Source organism: Perca flavescens, chromosome 7, assembly GCF_004354835.1.
Source record: "Perca flavescens isolate YP-PL-M2 chromosome 7, PFLA_1.0, whole genome shotgun sequence".
Classification (NCBI taxonomy): Eukaryota; Metazoa; Chordata; class Actinopteri; order Perciformes; family Percidae; genus Perca; species Perca flavescens.
Genome location: NC_041337.1, coordinates 7,216,625 through 7,236,186, shown reverse-complemented (window position 1 = coordinate 7,236,186; position 19,562 = coordinate 7,216,625). Strand labels below are relative to the sequence as shown.

The following is a 19,562-nucleotide window of genomic DNA, read 5'->3' as shown; positions in this document are numbered from 1 at the left end:
CCATAAATATATATATACATAGTTACACCCAGATGGGGAAAGTATTGACAGCAGATGAAGTCACTTTGTCATGAGAAGCTTGATTTTTTTTTTTTTTTTTGGGTCAGGTACAATCTATCTCCGTTTATCCTGTTTGTTTGTTTGCTGCTTTCATGGCTCTACTAATGTTACAGCTATAGTGCGCTGGGTTTACTTTATTACAGATATATCTGGCAACCCGGACTGGCTGTCAAACTGGACAGTTGATAACAACACACAGGTCAAAACACCAAATGAAATTCTGTCACGGAATGGAAATTTCAAAAGGTGAAAATACTGGCATTAGCATTGTTGTCAGAAAAAATAGTATTTCAACTTAGCATGTTTCCTTAATATCTGATGAAGCATTGGGGTCATTTTTGGATTTATTACAGTAAATATATTATATTTTCAGCCTTTAACGTTGCTCAGAGGTTACGGTTAATGTTACATACAGACTATGAATAAAGTAATATAAATGTTAAAATTAATTATTATAGTTTTGCATTTTTCATTAGTTTTTATTTTTATTTCGTTTTGACTTTTTGTTTTCAAATTCAGTTTAGTTTTAATTAGTTTTAAAAGCGGGTTTGCTAGTGTAGTTTAGTTTTTATTTTTTGAAAATGCTTAGTTTTAGTTTTTATTAGTTTTAGTCTTTGTAATATGGGTTATTTGTCAGGGCCAAGATTCAAAAAGGTCAGAAAAAGTATTGTGTAATAATAACAACAAAAAAAATCATATAATTTCAGAAATATGTATTCACAATGTATAAAACAATAACACATACAACAAATATGTAAACAGTTTACTCAAGACGCCACCGCAAGTGCAAAATGTATAAGTGACGTGTGCCATAAAAAACCTAAATAGACATAGACTAAAGCAGTGGTTCCCAACCTGGGTCCGGGCACTAGTGTTGACGAACTGACCGAAGAGCCGGTTAATTAACCTGACTCGTGTCACTGAGCCGGGAGAATCGAGTGCCATACGTCAATGAACCGACTCACTCCTGTTTTTTTCTTTTACTTCATTCGTGCCGTTGCCATTATATATATGTCAATGGTTGGCCGTTGTGTAGCTGGTATTCTTCTGCTACTGTGTGTGTTGTAATCTAACTCATTAGCGCCTCCACTGGACTGGAGTGGTGGTGCTAGAATCAATCAGGAAATGAGCTACTAATGCCTAGACCCGAACGAGACCGAATGTAACCGTGCAACCGGCCGGCCCGCTCGAGTCTAATGTAACCGTGCAACCTGCCGGCCCGCTCGACTCTAATGTAACCGTGCAACCTGCCGGCCCGCTCGACTCTAATGTAACCGTGCAACCGGCCAGCCACTCGACTCTAATGTAACCGTGCAACCGGCCGGCCAGCTTGACTCTAATGTAACCGTGCAACCGCTCGAGTCTAATGTAATCAAGCGGTGTCTTTGTTCTCGGCAAGTTTGAGTTATTAACCAAGCCTTGTTTCTGGTGCATCTTAGAGGATTGTGTCCCGGCAATTCACACATTATCGATGGGGAAGTACAGTAGGCCTACATCACATACAAATACACGAATGTTATTTTGGTAGTTATGTTAAGTTAAATGTTAGAAAAGTGAATGTTGCTACGTGGTAGCTAGGCTAGGCTGTCACAAGGAGACTGCGCACCAGGCTACTGAACGAGACCGCAAGGACCGTAACCAAGGGTACTGCATGAGTTATATTCAAACGGCTGTCTAGGTTCTCGGCAAGTTTGACTTATCAACCGATAGCAGAAGCCATTATTTCTCGTGCATCTTAGATGATTGTGTACATACAAATTAATAGACTACATTATTGATGGATATCACATACAAATGCACGTCATGTTATCTTAGTAGTTATGTTAAGTTAAATGTTTGTTACGTGATAGGTAGGCTGTCACCAGTAGACTGTGCACCAGACTACTGAACAACACCGTAACCGTGCCTAATGCATGAGTCATGTAATCAATACGGGTGTCTAGGTTCTCGGCAAGTTTGAGTTATCAACCGATAACAGATGCCTTTATGTCTCATGCATTTTAGAATTGTGTTCATGGAAATTCATATGCTATACTACCAAGGGGAAAGTATTAGGCCTATGTCACATACAAATACACGTAATGTTATCTTGATAGATATGTAAAGTTAAACGCAGAATTTCTGGGTTCCCAGTTGGAAACTGGCTGTGATAAAACTCTCTAATATATGTACTGGCGTCGAGTTAATAGTTTCAGTTGATTTATTTTCTCTCATTTGTTACCGAAATTGCACGTTCGGAACATGCCGAGCTCTCAAAAGACCAGAGGAGATACAGAGCAGAAGAAACCAACACTGAGTAGCAAAGTGGCTAATATGGCGTCGGCTACAGCAAGTAGTGAACTCGCTGTGATGCTAACAGCAGAAATGGAAAAGCAACGCGGAAATCTCAAAGAAGACATGGCTACACTGATTCAAGCATCTCTGGCGCCTATCCAGTCATCTATAGCTAGCTTTCGGGAAATGGTGGATACACTGGGATAAAGAGTTACGTCTGTGAAGATCACTGCAGGCGAGAAGCCCTCTCTAAAGCGGAAAAAGCCGTCTCTGAACTACAGGCTGCGAATGCTACACTGGTAGACCACATCGACGACTTGGAGAACCGTTCTTTGAGGGCAAACCTCTTCATCTCTACGCTATTGAAGGACATGATGGGGAACCAGGTGTTTGCCACACCGCCTGAACTAGACCGGGCGCACCGCGCTCTAATGCAGAAACCCAAAGATGGGCAGCCACCTCGAGCCATCATCGTTGCTTTTCACAAATATTAAGACCGGGAGAAGGCACTACGCTGGGCTAGACAGAATGAGATGCAGTATAAGGGACATGCACTAAGACTATATCCTCACCTCAGTGCCAACCTCTCTAAGAATGTCAAATCAGTCCTGTATCAGAAGGGAATCCAATTCAGGCATCTCTACCCTGCGCGCCTAGGAGTGTCTTATGGAGGGGATACACTGATGTTTGAGACACCGTCGGAGACTGAGGCGTTTTACACTCGGAAGTATTGAGAGGAAGGCCGGCATTTCTGCTGGTCCTGAACATGAGGACTCTATGCTGGCTATTCAAAAATATAATTATAATAAAATATTTACCCACCTTAAGAATTTAAAAGCTGATATTATATTCCTTCAGGAAACTCACCTACGTAAATCTGACCAACTACTGTTAGCGATGCGACTGGAAGCACCCTTGCCATGCCTGATTTCAACCGACCAGATGGGCTTCATTAGAGGGCGTTATTTGTTTTCTAATGTGCGACATCTTTTAAATGTACTTTACAGTCCTTCGCCTAATGTCCTACCAGAAGTTGTGGGGTCATTATACGCGGAAAAAGCTTTTGACCGTGTAGAATGGGATTATATTTTCTTTGCGTTGAAACAATTTGGTTTTGGTAAAACATTTAGCCAGTGGATCCAACTTCTTTACTTCTCCCCACAAGCATCGGTGGTCACAAACCAGCTCCGCTCACAAAGTTTTCCCTTATCTAGAGGCACCAGACAAGGTTGCCCACTTAGCCCACTTTTATTTACATTAGCAATAGAACTGAATTATCCCTCACCCTGGGGAGTGGAAAATAAACTATCCCTTTATGCGGATGATATGTTGCTTTATATATCAGACCCACTGTTAGGTATCAATGAAATACTTACACTGCTGCACACTTTTGGACAGATTTCTGGCTACAAACTTAATTTATCAAAAAGCGAACGTTTGCCTGTAAATGAATCAGCGAGGAAGATCCTAGATCGTGCTCTACCATTTCATATATCAAGGTCAGGTTTTAAATATTTGGGCACTAATATAACTCCTGTCTTCAAAGATCCTTTCGATGGGAACTTTTTTCCCACTCATTGCCAAACTTAAATCAGATCTACAAAGGTGGCATATCTTACATTTGGCCTTAGCTGGCAGAGTGAACTGTGTCAAAATGAATATATTACCAAGGTTTCTGTTTTTGTTTCAATGTCTCCCTATTTTCTTATCAAAATCCTTTTTCCGTCAGACACATTCATTTCAAGATTCATATGGAACGATAAGATTCCTAGGATAGGTAAAGACCTACTCCAGCGACCAAGAGCAGTAGGTGGGTTGGCCCTCCCTAATTTTAGGAGCTATTACTGGGCAGCAAACCTCCACAAAATAACACATTGGGTGCAATCTCCAGATTCAGCCTGGTGCGAGTTGGAGAGCAGGTCATGTGTGTCAACCTCTCTACATGCTCTGGTCACATCTAGCCTCCCTGTCAAGGTGTTTCAGTTTACATCTAACCCAGTATGACCACTCCACTCTCAGAATATGGACTCAGTTTAGAGGGCATGCTAACACGAAGGGAACACTTTTGATTCAGAGCCCGCTGTGTAACAATCGCAAATTTTTACCAGCCAAATTAGACCGGGCCTTTGCAGGATGGCACAGGAAAGGGATCACAGATTTGGTGATCTTTACAGGAATGCCATATTTTCTAGTTTCGATGACTTGAGTTCCAACTATGACCTTCAAAAAACTGACTTGTTCTGTTACTTTCAAGCCTGCCAATTTGCTAAGAGTCATAGCTCACAATTTCCTGCTCTCGCGGAGAAATCCCTAGTGGACTCACTTTTGGAAGTTCCTTCTGGGTTGAAAGGTTTCACAGCACATTCCTATTCAATGATTATGTTACTTGATGATGTCAGGATAGAGAAGATCAAAACTGCGTGGGAAAAGGAACTTGGAACTGAAATCTCAGAAGACATTTGGAGTTAAGCTCTAACAAGAATGAACAATAGCACTTCCTGTGCAAGAGTGGATCTAATTCAATTCAAAGTTGTTCACCGCCTACACTGGTGTAGAGCTAAGATATCCTAATTCTATCCTAATGTTGATAGCAAATGTGTAAGATGTCATGTTAATGTGGCAGACTTGACACACGTTTTGGTCATGCCATAAACTAGCACGATACTGGTCAACTATATTTGATGTACTGTCTGAAGTGCTTGGGACGGCTTTAGAACCATGCACTACAATTGCCATATTTGGTGTACCAGATAAAGGAACAAACTTGACGCAAAATCAACACAACATCATAGCATTTGTCTCTTTACTGGCACATAGGCGTATTTTACTACTTTGGAAATCAAGCGCCCCGCCAAATGCAGCTGAATGGCTTTAGGATGTAATGCTGTTTTTACATCTAGAGAAGATTTCTCAATAAAAAGAGGTTTTAAAAAAAAAACAAAAAACTGCACCACGAAACATAAACAGGGTTCCAGCCAATAACCGACAAGAAGGATTTGGGGTTGGGGGTTAGTGCGCGGAAGGGGGAGGGGAGGGGATGAGGAGGAGGGAGGGGCAATCTAGCCTCTGTTTTGTTTGAAAATACTTTGAATGTCAACAAGAAGTGACATCACCCAACATCGCTTAGAGCACCTTTAAATATTTTCTATGTTTCATGCAGTTTCATGAGCAGGGACGCTGGACAAATGAATGTCTATGTAAGTCCTTAAACTTTTGGCAAGCATGTGACCTGAAGCTGATATCTACATTAATTGGTTTCTTAAAGATTCTCCTCCGGGTGCAGCTTGCCATGACCCAGGAGAGGCTGAATGCACTAGCCATGCTGTCCATGGAAAAGAGACTTGTTATTGAGATGAGTGACTTTAATCAGAGTCATTGAGAAATTTGCTGGCCAGAAGGAAAGGAGAGCAAAATGTATGTTCAAGTAGTTAACATGCTTGGTAGTGGCTGGGAGGATAGAGTTAAAAAGAACTCAGTCAGAGTCACGATCTTCTCATGTTTGTAACTTGAATCTTGGATCGTATTGTCTCGCTCTTCTTAAATACATAGTTGTTTAAATAAAGTAGTGCTGGTTGGTTTGCCCATCAAGTACTGTTTTGTATATGCATCACCAGCTGCCTTCGTCTGCAACACTGTGGTCTCACCACAAGGCTGCTTGAAAGCGGAAGTCTTTTTTAAACAAATAGTAGTTCACATTATCTTCCACATCTCATAAGCCATATCACCCACAGAGGAACTAATTTCTTTTCAGAAGACAGAATGAATAACTCCTCCTGTGCTCGCATCAGCTTTGACTTTGAACACAGATTCCTGCCTCCTGTTTTCATCTTAGTCTTCATCATCGGTCTGCTAGCTAATGGATGGGGATTGAAGTCTTTGCTGCAGAAATGGAAGAAACTGGGTATCGTTAATGTGTTTGTTCTCAACCTCGGACTTGCTGATATTCTGTACCTGCTCACACTCCCCTTTTTGGTGGTGTACTACTTTATGAAGAGCAAGTGGATCTTTGGAGACACATTCTGCAAGATAACACGATTCTGCTTCAACCTGAATTTATATGGCAGCATTGGGTTCCTTACATGTATAAGTGTGTACAGGTACCTGGTTGTTGTCCATCCAATGAGAGTGATGGGAAGAATAACTGTCACTCACTCTGTGGGGATCTCAGTCATGGTTTGGTTCTTGGTAAGCGTTCAAAGTCTTCCAGACATGTTCTACAGCAAAACATTTGGAAACAAGCCTGGGAAATGTTATGATACTACCCATAAGATACATGTGGATGATTACCTGAAATACAGCCTTGGATGGACATTCACTGGGTTTTGTATCCCATTGCTCATCACACTGGGCTGCTATGCACATGTGATTGTCGTTCTCTGCCGCACAAATGCCACTGACAAGGTACTGAAACAGAGATGCTTGAAGTTGTTGTTCATCGTGATTCTTCTCTTCTCTGTTTGTTACATCCCCTATCATGTACTGAAGAACCTCAACCTCTGGTCAAGAGTTCTGCAAAAACAGAAGATATGCCGTGAATGGTCTAATGGAGTCTACATTGCTCATCAGATAAGTCGTGGCCTTGTGTGTCTGAACAGTGCTCTCAACCCTCTGGTTTACCTCCATGGAAATGAAGATATTCCTGCTCAGGTCAGACAGCTGCTCCAGCAAGCTCGTCGGATGTCCAGCCGGTTGTTTCTGTCAAACTCTGTGCCTGTGGCTCAAACTGCAGATGAAGTTCACCAAGAGTTAGGATTTTAACATACTATAGTAATAACTATATAGCTATCATCACATATTGATTACAATGTAAATTAAATCTTCAGTCTTTTTCTTATGAGTTGCTTTCTTTGCCTAAAAAATAGTTTTGCTGTATATCTGTGCTGTGATCTTAGTGTTTCATGATGTGATAACCATATGCTAAGTCATCCAAATAAAGGAAGTTAAGATAAACCACAGCTCTTGATGTGTCATTGTTTTCTTTCAAAACAGAAATAGCAATTGGGGATCGCAGCCCAGTACCATGCATGGTCTTTATTGACCCATAAATATATATAAGGGGAAACAGCAGTATTGACAACAGATGAAGTCACTGTGTCTTGAGAAGCTTGTTGTTTTATTGTTAACTGTTAACCCACTTTACATCGTCTGTGCTATCTCTTTTACTTCTCACTTCTTCTCACAGCAGCACTTGATGCAAATTTACTCTCACTGCCAGCTCTCCTTGGTTAACCACTCACTTACTGACATCACTTAGTCAATGCATGTGTCATTTTCACTCTAACTTACTACTCTCATAACAAGGAACTGACTTTCATGTGAGCAATCAGAAAAGCTATTCTTCATAAAGAAGAACCTGCCACATCCTGAAGAACTAGGCTTATGTCTAAGATGATTATTCATTTGTTGTGGGTCCATCCTCTCTTTTGCACTCTTCACTTTTAATGCACTTTTTGTTGGCATACAGAGTATTTTACATTCTTTCAGCAGTCATAGACCTAATAATAGGCCATTCAAGAAGAGGGGCTCAAAGAAGGACAAATCCAAATATTAAATTTTTACTAATTTATTTATTTTAAAGTGCTCATATTATGCTGATTTTTAAGTTCATAATTGTATTTAGAGGTAGTACCAGAATAGGTTTACATGGTTACATTTTCAAAAAACACCATGTTTTTGTTGTACAGCACATTGCTGCAGCTCCTCTTTTCACCCTGTGTGTTGAGCTCACTGTTTTAGCTACCGAGTGAGGCTTGGCAGGTTATATACATATATACACACTACTGGTCAAAAATTTGGGGTCACTTAGAAATTTCCATTCCACTCCATAGACAGAATACCAGCTGAGATCATTTGCATTGTTTTTTTTAAACAGGGCAGCAGTTTTCAGATTACATTATGTGCTTACATAATTGCAAAAGGGTTCTCCAATGTTTTCTCAGTTAGCCTTTTAAAATGATATCAGATTAGTAAACAGAATGTGCCTTTGGAACATTGGATGAATGGTTGCTTATAATGGGCAATGTAGATATTGCATTAAAGATCAGCCTCTTCTTTCTACAACAATCGAGAACCTTTTTGCAATTATGTAAGCACAAAATGTCATCTGAAAACTGCTGCCCTGATTAAAAAAAAAATGCAACTAAGACTTATAATAATAATATAATGAATAATCTCTTCATTATAATGTCTTTAGGGATCGACCAATATGTTTTTCTAAGGGCAGACACCACTGATTAATAATTCAGGAGACCGATAACATAACACGAAAAGTCAAAATGTCTTCAAGGCCTATTGCAACATAATAATGACAATTACGAGAAAGGTCAAGAAACTACATAACATTGTAAAACTATATCATGATGCAGTTTAATCACATGTAAAGTCTGCAAGAAAAATTTAATTTTTTTGTTGTTGCAAAAAGACAGTTCAGCAAAGAGAATAGGGAGATTATGTTATTGTGTCTTTTACATTTATTCTTTATTTCCTTTTAATATGTTTATGTATGCACCAACCACAAGGCAAATTCCTTGTGTTACTTGGCAATAAATCCTATTTAATTCTGACCTCACTCGTTTCAACAGTCTCCAGGTTGCTTCATTATGAGGTAGCCATTCAACCAGCATGGCGTTGTTTCCCAGAGTGATGGGTCTTTTCCTGACGTGTCGCCACACGCCCTTCTGAGGGAGATTGGCAAATGATGAGGCGATAATTTCCGATATTTTTGGGCCGAGGTCGCTCAGCAGGGTACGCAGGGTCATGACGACCACCCCATGTTCACCGGAACTCTACACAAAATCCTCTAAATCTGATGGAAGAGGCTTGGAGGGCTTACCCTGAAATCCTCCAATGTAGATGACATTGGGCATGGTGGGATGAGGGAACTCAAATGCAAAGTCAACCTGAATTAGCCATAGATCAGCTCCCTGGATAAGAGACATGACGTCACACACATCCTGATAAGGCGGATTTGAGACATAGTGGTACATGTAAACCAATGTGCTATGACGGATTATATTATGGATTCTTTGGACAAAGTCCATCTTGTCAGAGTGGTCAGTGAACAATTCAGGGACATAGGACAGAGGAGAAGGAGCGATGGCGAAGTGGGCCTCTCCATTGAAAAGCCAGCGCACATTGAAAACCAAGGGAAGCTGGAGATAGTGTGCCAAAAAGCACTCCTCCTGGAAATGCAAGGTCAGTCAGAAAAAGATCATATCTAGTTTCCTTCAGCTCCTTAATTAGTGTCTTATTCAGGTGCGATTCTAGGATCTTGCCTTTGGGGTGGCTCAGCCCCTAATGAAAAGTTGATTGATGCAATTGTTGACATGCAATTATGACAAATTCCACAAATACTACACCTGTAGCCTACTTAACGCGTTCATTCGATTAGATTTAATAACTCCATTGGCCGTACCTTTTCAGTGGTTGAAAGTTGCCATACTCTGACGACCAAATTCCCAAAAGCTTCTGCGCAGACTGAAGAGTAGGCTGAGGCGCCCTCGTTCAGGGAATCGCAGATAGGCTGTTGACTTTGGCTACAACTGAGCTGAGCCTTTCGTCATTTATCCTATTCCATCGCTAAAATCAGGTTTGCAAAAGTAATAACGTTTGAGCACTAAACGATTTCACAAAATCACAATAAGGACTTTATTTTTCAGGGGTGCTGAGATGATTTTTAGGGGTGCTTTAGCACCCCTAAAAATAGCCTAGTGCCGCCTATGGTCTTATTCTCAAAGATGCTGACGACCATTTAATAATAATTTATTATAATTACATTGTTATAAAGGCACAACATTGTAAATTTTTTCTCCCTAAATTTTTTTGACCAAAATGTAGGAATGTTTGTGCCGGTTGCAGAAATGTAACCAACCGGACTTAAACTTTTGGCTCTGTTCGTATCGTTAGAAAGGACACAACATTCCTTACATTTTAATTTAAAATAAATGTATGAGAGTTAAAACTGTGGATGGTATAGCAAAGTAAAAATAAATTTGCATCTGCTGCTCCTCACTCAGTCAGTTGGATCCCCCACTATGAGTCTGTACATTCGAAATTTGAATACTACCCCAACATTTTAAAGTTTGAATAGAGTTTCTTGAATAATTCTGAATAACCAAACCCAAACTCCTCCTATCATGGAGACTCTTTACTGCCCTACAAAGGCAAAATGCAATGACATCATGTTTGGTCAAAAATGAATTAATGTCATTTTTGGGGTATTTGAGACCTCCTTTATCATGTGAATAAATATCGTGAGTCAATTTCCAAAACCATAAGAGAAACCACAGCAGAACGCCGTAACAGCTGTTAGGGCTCTTTGCTGAAGTTGAGTTAAGGTGTTCTAACTTTGTTTAGCCAGGCATCAAGAGAGACGTTACTGTACTCTGACTTTGTCATACTGTCAAAGTTTGGCACTCTTTAATTGTCACCAAACCACGTAATATACACACGACACATCTTTGAAATAAAGTGGCAATGGTTCAGATCTGTCAATGTCAGTGACAGCCCGGAGCTACATTTAATCTGTGTCACATAGCGTTAACGTTGATGCTGACACACCGCCTCACTTGGCGGACCCTCACATCAGACGCCAAAAACCAATTATTAAATACACAGGCATCCTACCATTCCATGCGATCCGATATAATCCATGGAAGATATAAGCCATAGCGATGTCATCTGCAGCTGTATCCACAGCAATCCATACGTGTTTGAGCCATATTTCCTTCTTGCAGGTGTTCATGTCAGATCTTACATAAATCCAAATGGTAAAAGTAATTCCAACTTTTTTTCGGTCGACTCTGTCTGTTATCTCAGAATTAAAAAATTATAATCCAAGTCGAGTTCGCTGAGTTCGCTGTGCATCTTGAGCAGTTTGGTGGCCCTTAACCAGGGGAGATTCAAGGATCAGACCTTTAGGGGTGCTCAGCCCCTAATAAGAATGTGATACGGATACATGCCTTGCAAAAGTGTTAACCCCCCACCCCCCCTGCTAAATCAGTAATTTCATTAGCGATAATCTCTGAGCTAGCTACTAAACAACAACAAAAAAATTTGACACCACTACTACTAATCAGTGTCATCTCCCATTCCCTTTAAAAGCCAGGCGTGTTTGTACCTTGGCACATTGCTATTCTGATGGCAGATTTGCACCGTTGTATTTGTAATCTTGTGCATGTGCGTGTGCAGCTGGCGTCCCTGTGTGTGTAATAAGCATAGTGTGCGCGCCCTGTGCACGAGCCTAGGAACATTTTACTAATTTGCTGTTAAAATAACAATGAAATGCTGCGCTATTGACTTTAGACCAGGTTTTTGTTGGTCAATGGCGCGATCACTTCCCGCTGCCTCAAGATAGCAATACGCCCAGAATGCACCTGAACACACCTCCCTGTAAGACCAGCACGCCCATGGGCGCAGGTGCATTTGCTATTTAAACAACGTGGGCGCTGAACGGGAAATTGACAACTGCGTCGGTCTTAAACTAGCAAAGACGCTTGCGTCTGGCTTTGCGCTGCGCCGGGTGCAAGATTGGGCCCTTAATGTCTTGGTCTAATGTTTAATTAATTATTACTGTATATCTTGCATATTATATACCTTTGTATTCAATTATAATTAAATTATCTTTATTGAGAAAATATTTATTGTATTCTACTTCATACTGTACATACTGTACTGAGAAGTAACTTATCTGTCATACTGTTTAACTGTTAGTGTTGCTGCACTATCCTGATCATTATAGCACTAAATAGGAACAACCAAAGGTCTTCTGTATAATTTAAAACAAATACAATGATGACTAGACCTTGGTTAGGTGTTCTTATAATGGATGTAAGTATGGTGAACAGCAAGCAAATATTGATTATATGTCAGTTACTGCCTTTTGCCTTTGCATGACTCCTCATTTTTGGCACATGATACAAAGGCAGAGTACAGTAACTGCCAAACAAGGGTCAAAGGTCAATTTTGAGCTTAAGATTTTTTGCATACAAACATTTCTTCATTATAACAACAACTAATCGTCAAATTTTGGGAGTCCTACCTATAATATTTTTGTCTGGACAAAACGGAAACTTTAAAGTCATTTTTCTCAGTTTCTCACTCTAGCGAGTTAAGGTCTTTTGCCTTTGCAGGGCAGTTTACTGTAGGCCGTATTGTGCTCTCTTTTCAGGACATGTCAATCCGCAGATTTACTGTTAGCCAGTGTTATTCATTCAGATGTGCACCAAGTAGTAGGCACACTGTCAAAATTTCCTGCGAAATTTTCTAGTATTGAATCTACTGTTGGTTTATAAAGCACTGAACGGTTTAGGGCCAAGATCCATTTCTGATGTGCTGCTACATTATGACCCATCCAGACCTCTCAAGTCGTCTGTGACAGCTCTGTTTTCTGTCCCCAGAGTCCAAACTAAACATGGAGAAGCAGGAAATAGAAACTCTGTTCTTTTAAATAAAGGCAGAAGACTTTTCTGTTCGACTCTCCCTTTTATTAAATCAAATGAAATAATTCATATACATTCATAATAGAGATGCACCGATTAAAACTTTCTAGCTCGATTCCGATTTTCATTGAGTTAGGCCAGCCGATACTGATTTTAGCCGATTCAGATTTCATTTTTTCTAACCACTTTACAGCACACGCAAATATTTATTTTCTATCTTTTCTTTAATAGAACATTTTGCACAGAACATAGACATTTTTTTTTAACAGATAATGGATCACTATAAAATAGAACTTTATAAATTACTCCTGGTGTGGGAAATTCACACACATCTAAAGTGCAATGTTAGAACCATTTCCTTCTTTTCACATCCAATATCCAACAAAAAAATTGTGATTTTGGTGTCGTGTAGCAGGTGTTGCATATTGCAAACTTGTTATCTTCTGCACACGCTGAAGAATTTCCAAACAGCTGACATGTTGCAGGTTAATTCACGAGGTTCCCTACGTGTGCGAGAATAGCGCGGACACGCGCTTCACACCGCCAGCGGGTACGCGCGACACGCGGCGGAAAAGTTGAGAGAAAGGAAAAAGAGACTGTGTGTGGCGTCTGTGTGTGCGTGCGTCCTTGAGAACTGTAACTCGTATAACGTATGTTAACTTATGTTGTGGAGTGTTCGTATCTGTCGGAAAGGGTGTCCTGTATTCTAGCCTGGGTAAACCCTGACCAACTTCCGGCTAATTTGAGATTTGCTCTGCAAGTCGGTCTGGCAAAGAGCCCATTCAAACCAAGGGGGTAAGCTTCGCTTCAGAACTCGAACCTCCGATGGTGCTACGAAGGTATCACCTCTTGTTGGCATTCCACTGACCGCCATTTTTTTTTTTACGTCACTTGACTGTGAATAACTTTACATCTGAAGCGTTTAAAGACTCTATTTGTCCGTTGTTTATTTCTAAAGAAACACAACAATGTATAAAAGGCTCCATTACCTTGTACCTCACGTTATAGCTCCGTAGCAGACGTTTTTGTAAAAATAAGCTAACGATTGTGTCATAACCAAGTGCCTTACTGTCACACAGTAGAGGACTTACCGTATAGTACAGGAGAAGCTCGCAGGCAGTTTTCATTTAATTACTAATGTTAACTAGCATGTTAGTTAGCAATAATTAGCCTGTGCTTATGTTATCTCCTTTTCTCTTGGCACAGCTACCAGAACACTTACAACTTTCAGACAGGTTCCTCACGTCACATTTACTTGTCTCTGTCAGTTGGAGGCTGCGCAGTAAAGGAAGAGATCACCGGAAAAGTGCTTCTAATAGCCTTCACTGGTCTCCGTCCAGAGCAACGGGGTCTATTGGTCCATTATATATATGTCAATGATTCAAACCCATTTCCAATGTCCCCAAAATCGAGACACCAATCACAACCGCTAAGGCGGTCTTTACACCAATCACAACCGCTGAGGCGGGCTTTACACCAATCACAACCGCCGAGGCGGGCTTTACACCAATCACAACCGCTGAGGCGGGCTTTATGCGATGACGATAGCGCAGTGACTGCGAGCAGCTTTTTGTTTACATTCAACATGACGGCTACCGAAGCGCAGCATCACCCGGATCGTTGGTCTGATTGGTTGAAGGACTATCCAATGCGCCCAGAGGCGTTTGAGCGGCGTCCGTTGGTGACGCCCCCTTTGGAAATGAACTGTCAATGAACCTTTCCCAGACCCTTCTCAGTTACAACAGTTACTACCTCTGTAGGGATCCTTTCATATTGTTGTCAGACACTTACAACAGTAATCTGAGCATGTCAGTGATAAAACAAGCACTTTTTGTGGACGTAAATTCAAGGTGCGCAATTGCCCAATACAGTAACTTACATTATAGATTGTATTGCCACTGCCGATTGTTGTTCACATCAGTCACTTACAGTACTGCTTTACAGTAACAAGAAGAGGGAAAGAGAGGATATATATAAGACAGAGAAGACAATACAGAAAACATGAGAAATAAGTGTATAACCCCTAAAGGAAAAAGGTACAATCACAAGTTGTTTTTAAGAAAGATGTGCACTGATTTTCCCTCTGAGACTTTCCCTCCTAGAGGTCAGAGGCCACAGCAAACCCTTTAAGTACAAAGGTGCCTGACCATGTAATGCCAGTTGTATGCCAAAAGTGGCATTTTAAAATCAATCCTCTAAATGACAGGGAGCCAATAGAGAGTCACCAAAGCTGGTGTCACGTGTGGTTTATATATTTAGTCTTTGTTAAAAGCATTGCTGCTGAGTTCTGGACTATTATCAGTTGCAAAAGAGAAAATATGCTGAGGCTCCTTAACAAAACTATCCAGTAGTCGACGCCGGATACAATAAAATCATAGTTGACTTTTTCCAAATCTTTTGGCTCATATGGAGCTCAGAATTTAGGTTGGGATCCTCACCAAATGGGCCAATTAAATTTGTGAAATTCTGCATTAGCGTATTTGCGCGAAGAAAATTATTTCTTGTAATTTAAATAGTTTTTTCACCTAAAAGACCCAAGTTGTGAATTGAGGACAGTTGGCCATAATGTTAATTTGGTCATAAAGATATTTTTAAAGACATATTTACACTGCTTACCAGCAACATATGTCTTTAAGAGCAAATGTCAATGTCTTAAAAATGTGTTTGTTTGATAGAAAGTTCTGCCACAGAATGACTCCAACCCTTGTGTTGACAGATAATGTTTTCTGACGTGATGCAGTGTGTAGCGGTAGAGACTACAGTACCCATAATGCAATGTAAGGGCTTCCGGGAGTTGGGGGAACACTAAACAGTTGTCGTTAAGCTAACCAATGGCGTTCTGTCTCATTTATTCATTATACATGGTGTCAGAGAGTGAAAAAGAACTCAACTCTGCCAAAAGCTACGGAAGTTTCTCTCAGTGAGTAGATACATGAGGAGCAGTTTAGTAGCGGAAATTTAGTGCAGAAAACAACATACGATGTATGCTGGCAAACGCGGAAAAAGACAGCGAGCCTAGCTGTGTCTGTGAGAGGCCTGACGGGAGACGCACACACGGGGAAGAGAAAAGGAGAAAACGGCGCGACCCAAAAGTTTTTCCTGAACGTAGAACAACGGGGGAAAAGACGAAATGGCAGTGGCAGCTGTACAAATATCACACCCAGATCCATTTGACTTCTCAAATCCATCTGAATGGCCAAGATGGATCAGACGATTTGAGAGATTTCATGTCGCATCAGGATTAAAAGACAAACCCGATAAATATCAGGTGAATTCACTCCTATATACACTGGGAGATGCAGCAGAGGATATTTTGGGAGTTTTGCCATTGACTGACGAAAATAAAAATAAATATGATGCTGTTAAAACTGCATTTGAACAGCACAGTGTGGGCAAACACAATGCCATTTTTGAAAGAACCAAATTTAACATGAGATGTCAACAAGAGCTAGAGAGTGCAGAAGCGTTCATCACGTTAGTGCACACGTTAGCAGATCACTGCAGCTTTGGTGTTCTTAAAGAAGAACTCATAAGAGACCAAAATGTGGTTGGAATAAAAGACAGGAGGTTGTCAGAACAGCTACAAATGGACTCAGAATTAACACTAGCAAAGGCAATACAAAAAGTGAGACAAAGCGAGACTATTAAGCGACAACAGACAATACTGCACAACAATGCAGTGGGAGGAGATCCCAAAATGAATGTGGACGCCATTAAAACACATGAAAAAAGGAAAAATGTTCCAGTACACAGGACAAAAGATAAACAAAGGCCAAAGATCAGACGCTCATAGTGAAAAGTAGTGTGGCCGATGTGGAAAAGGACGCAAACATGCATGGAAGGACTGCCCAGCTAAAGACGTGGAATGTTGAAAGTGTCACAAAAAAGGACATTATGCGGTAGCCTGCCGTGGTGGTCAGGCTGTACACACTGTCACACAAGACACATCAGACAGTGACGCACAGGATTATGCATTCCTAGGTGAAGTTAATTCACAAAATACAGCACCATGGATGGGAAAAGTTCATCTGAATGGAGAAGCCATTCATTTCAAGCTTGACACGGGAGCAGACGTCACATCCATACCAGAAAGTGTCTTCAAACCAGAGCGAGATGGTAAGCTGGGAAGACCACTTAAAAGACTATATGGACCAGGTCGCGATCCACTGAATGTAAAAGGCTGCTTCCGGAGCAAAATGATGGCAAAGGGGCGCTCTACTAATCAAGATGTGTATGTTGTGGCAGGACTGACACAACCACTATTGGGCTTACCAGCAATAGTAGCAATGGGACTAATACACAGGGTTGATGAAGTGACTATGACACAGACTGAGACTGACATCAAGGCAGCTTATCCAGCTGTGTTCCAAGGGCTTGGTAAGCTGAAAGAGCCATACCACATTGAGCTGGAACAGGGGCTACACCCTATTCTCTCTCTACACCCAGACGGGTTCCTCTACCCCTGAGAGAAAAAGTACGTGAGGAACTAACTAGAATGGAAAACATGGGTGTCATCTCAAAAGTCACTGAACAAACAGCCTGGTGTTCAGGGATGGTGGTTGTTCCAAAACCTTTGAAAGACAAGATCAGGATCTGTGTAGATCTCACACCACTCAATGCAGCTGTGAAGAGAGAACGTCACATTCTGCCAGCTGTTGACCAAACACTTGCAATGATGTCGGATGCAAAAGTGTTCACAAAACTGGACACTCGTTCCGGATTTTGGCAAATCCCCATAACACCAGAGTCACGACCCCTCACAACCTTCATCACTCCTTTCGGTAGATACCTCTTCAACCGACTACCCTTTGGCATTGCATCGGCCCCGGAACACTTTCAAAGACGGATGTCGCAGATGTTTGAGAATTTTGAAGGCGTGGTATGTCATGCAGTTGACGTGTTGGTGTATGGACGGAACAGACAGGAACATGACCAACGACTACATCGTGTGCTCCAGAAAATGCAGGACGAAGGCCTCACTCTAAATGAGAAGTGCGAGTTCGCTAAAGAGCACATAATTTTTGTCTGTCACAAAGTAACAGCAAAAGGCATTGAACCAGATTCAAACAAAGTTAAAGCGATCCTACAGATGCCAGAGTCGACATGCGTTGAAGATGTGCGGCGCCTGATGGGCATGGCAAACTATCTGGCCAAGTTTGTGCCACAGTTGGCCACCTTCACCACGCCACTAAAAGACCTACTAAGAGAGAAAAATGAGTGGGTCTGGGGTGTACCTCAACAGAGTGCTTTTCAAAAGCTGAAAGAAGACCTGGGCTCACAAAAAGCACTTGCTCAGTATTCAAACACAGCTGAAACAAAAGTGGCAGCAGATGCATCAGCGTACGGCATAGGGGCTGTTCTCACACAGAAACAGACTGATGACTCCTGGCAGCCTGTGACGTACATCTCAAGAGGGCTGACTGACACAGAGAAACGTTATGAGCAGATCGAGAAAAAGGCTCTAGCAGTAACATGGGCGTGTGAAAGACTAACCTCTTATATACAGGGTCTGCACTTATGGTCTGCGCTAACAGACCATAAACCCCTTGTTCCACTGTTGAGCACCAGAGGTTTGGATGATCTGCCACCCAGGGTTCTGAGGTTTCGTCTGAGACTCTTGAGATACGACTATGACATTGTCCATGTCCCAGGAAAAAGCCTCATCACTGCAGACACATTGTCAAGAGCTCCACTGAGAGACATGCCGTTCTCTGACGACCTACAACTGGAGAAAGAGGTCCAGGTGTTTGTGGATGCTGTTGTGTCTTCACTTCCTGCCACAGACAAGCGGTTGGAGGAAATCAAACAAATGCAACAAAGAGATGAAATATGCAAAACAGTGGCGCACTACTGTCTAACGGTGTGGGCAGAGAAACGTGGACTGAGACCAGACGTGGCACCCTACTGGCAGGTCAGAATGGAGCTGCATCTTGCAGGAGACCTTCTCATGAAAGGGGAGAGACTTGTTATACCTCAGGTACTCAGAGGGGACATAATGAATAAACTCCATGAAGGTCATCAAGGCATCTCTAATTGCCGCGCCAGAGCCCAGGAATCAGTATGGTGGCCGGGTATCTCTGCCCAGATCCGAGAGACAGTGGACAAATGCGAAACATGCCAAAGACACAGAACACAGTACAGAGAGCCACTGATCCAGACCACAGTCCCTGAGCGGCCGTGGCAAAAGGTGGGGATGGATTTGTTTGACTGGTCAAAAAAAAACTTACCTGCTTATTGTGGACTACTTTTCTCGTTACATCGAGGTAGCAGAGCTCAGAGTCACATCAGCTGAGGCGACCGTTCGAGCTGTGAAGGAGGCTTTCACCCGTCATAGATATCCAGAGACTGTAGTATCTGACAACGGGCCACAGTTCTCGTCAGAGACATTCAGAACATTTGCACAAGAGAGTGGCTTCACCCACGTAACGAGCAGTCCTCGTTACCCACAAGCAAACGGCGAGGCGGAACGTGCCGTGCAGACGGTTAAGAGCCTTTGGAAAAAAGACACCGACCATGTCAGAGCATTACTGGTGTACAGGGCCACGCCATTGGAGCATGGATTCTCACCAGCGCAGTTACTGATGGGGAGAAACCTGCGCACATCTCTACCTCAGCCTCCAAGTAAACTGGATCCTAACTGGCCAGATTGGCAGGCTTTTCGCAGGAAGGATGAGGAAGGGAGGCTTAAGCAAGCTGCACACTACAACTTCCACCACCGTTCCAGAACACTTCCAGAGCTCACCTCTGGACAGAAAGTGTGGATCACCATCGAGGAAGTTCCAGGAACTA

The 19,562-nt window shown here is 41.8% G+C and overlaps 2 protein-coding genes across 2 annotated transcripts in view; both read left to right on the top strand.

Annotated features, from left to right (window-relative positions):
* pfkfb1 (6-phosphofructo-2-kinase/fructose-2,6-biphosphatase 1) overlaps positions 1-19,562 on the top strand; it is a 97,179-nt gene that overhangs the window by 30,225 nt on the left and 47,392 nt on the right. The gene's annotated exons all lie outside the window — the stretch shown is intronic.
* LOC114559097 (P2Y purinoceptor 1-like) lies at positions 5,774-7,289 on the top strand. The gene has a single exon (XM_028583540.1). It carries the CDS (start codon positions 6,094-6,096, stop codon positions 7,090-7,092), a length of 999 nt encoding a protein of 332 aa, XP_028439341.1. The 5' UTR covers positions 5,774-6,093; the 3' UTR covers positions 7,093-7,289.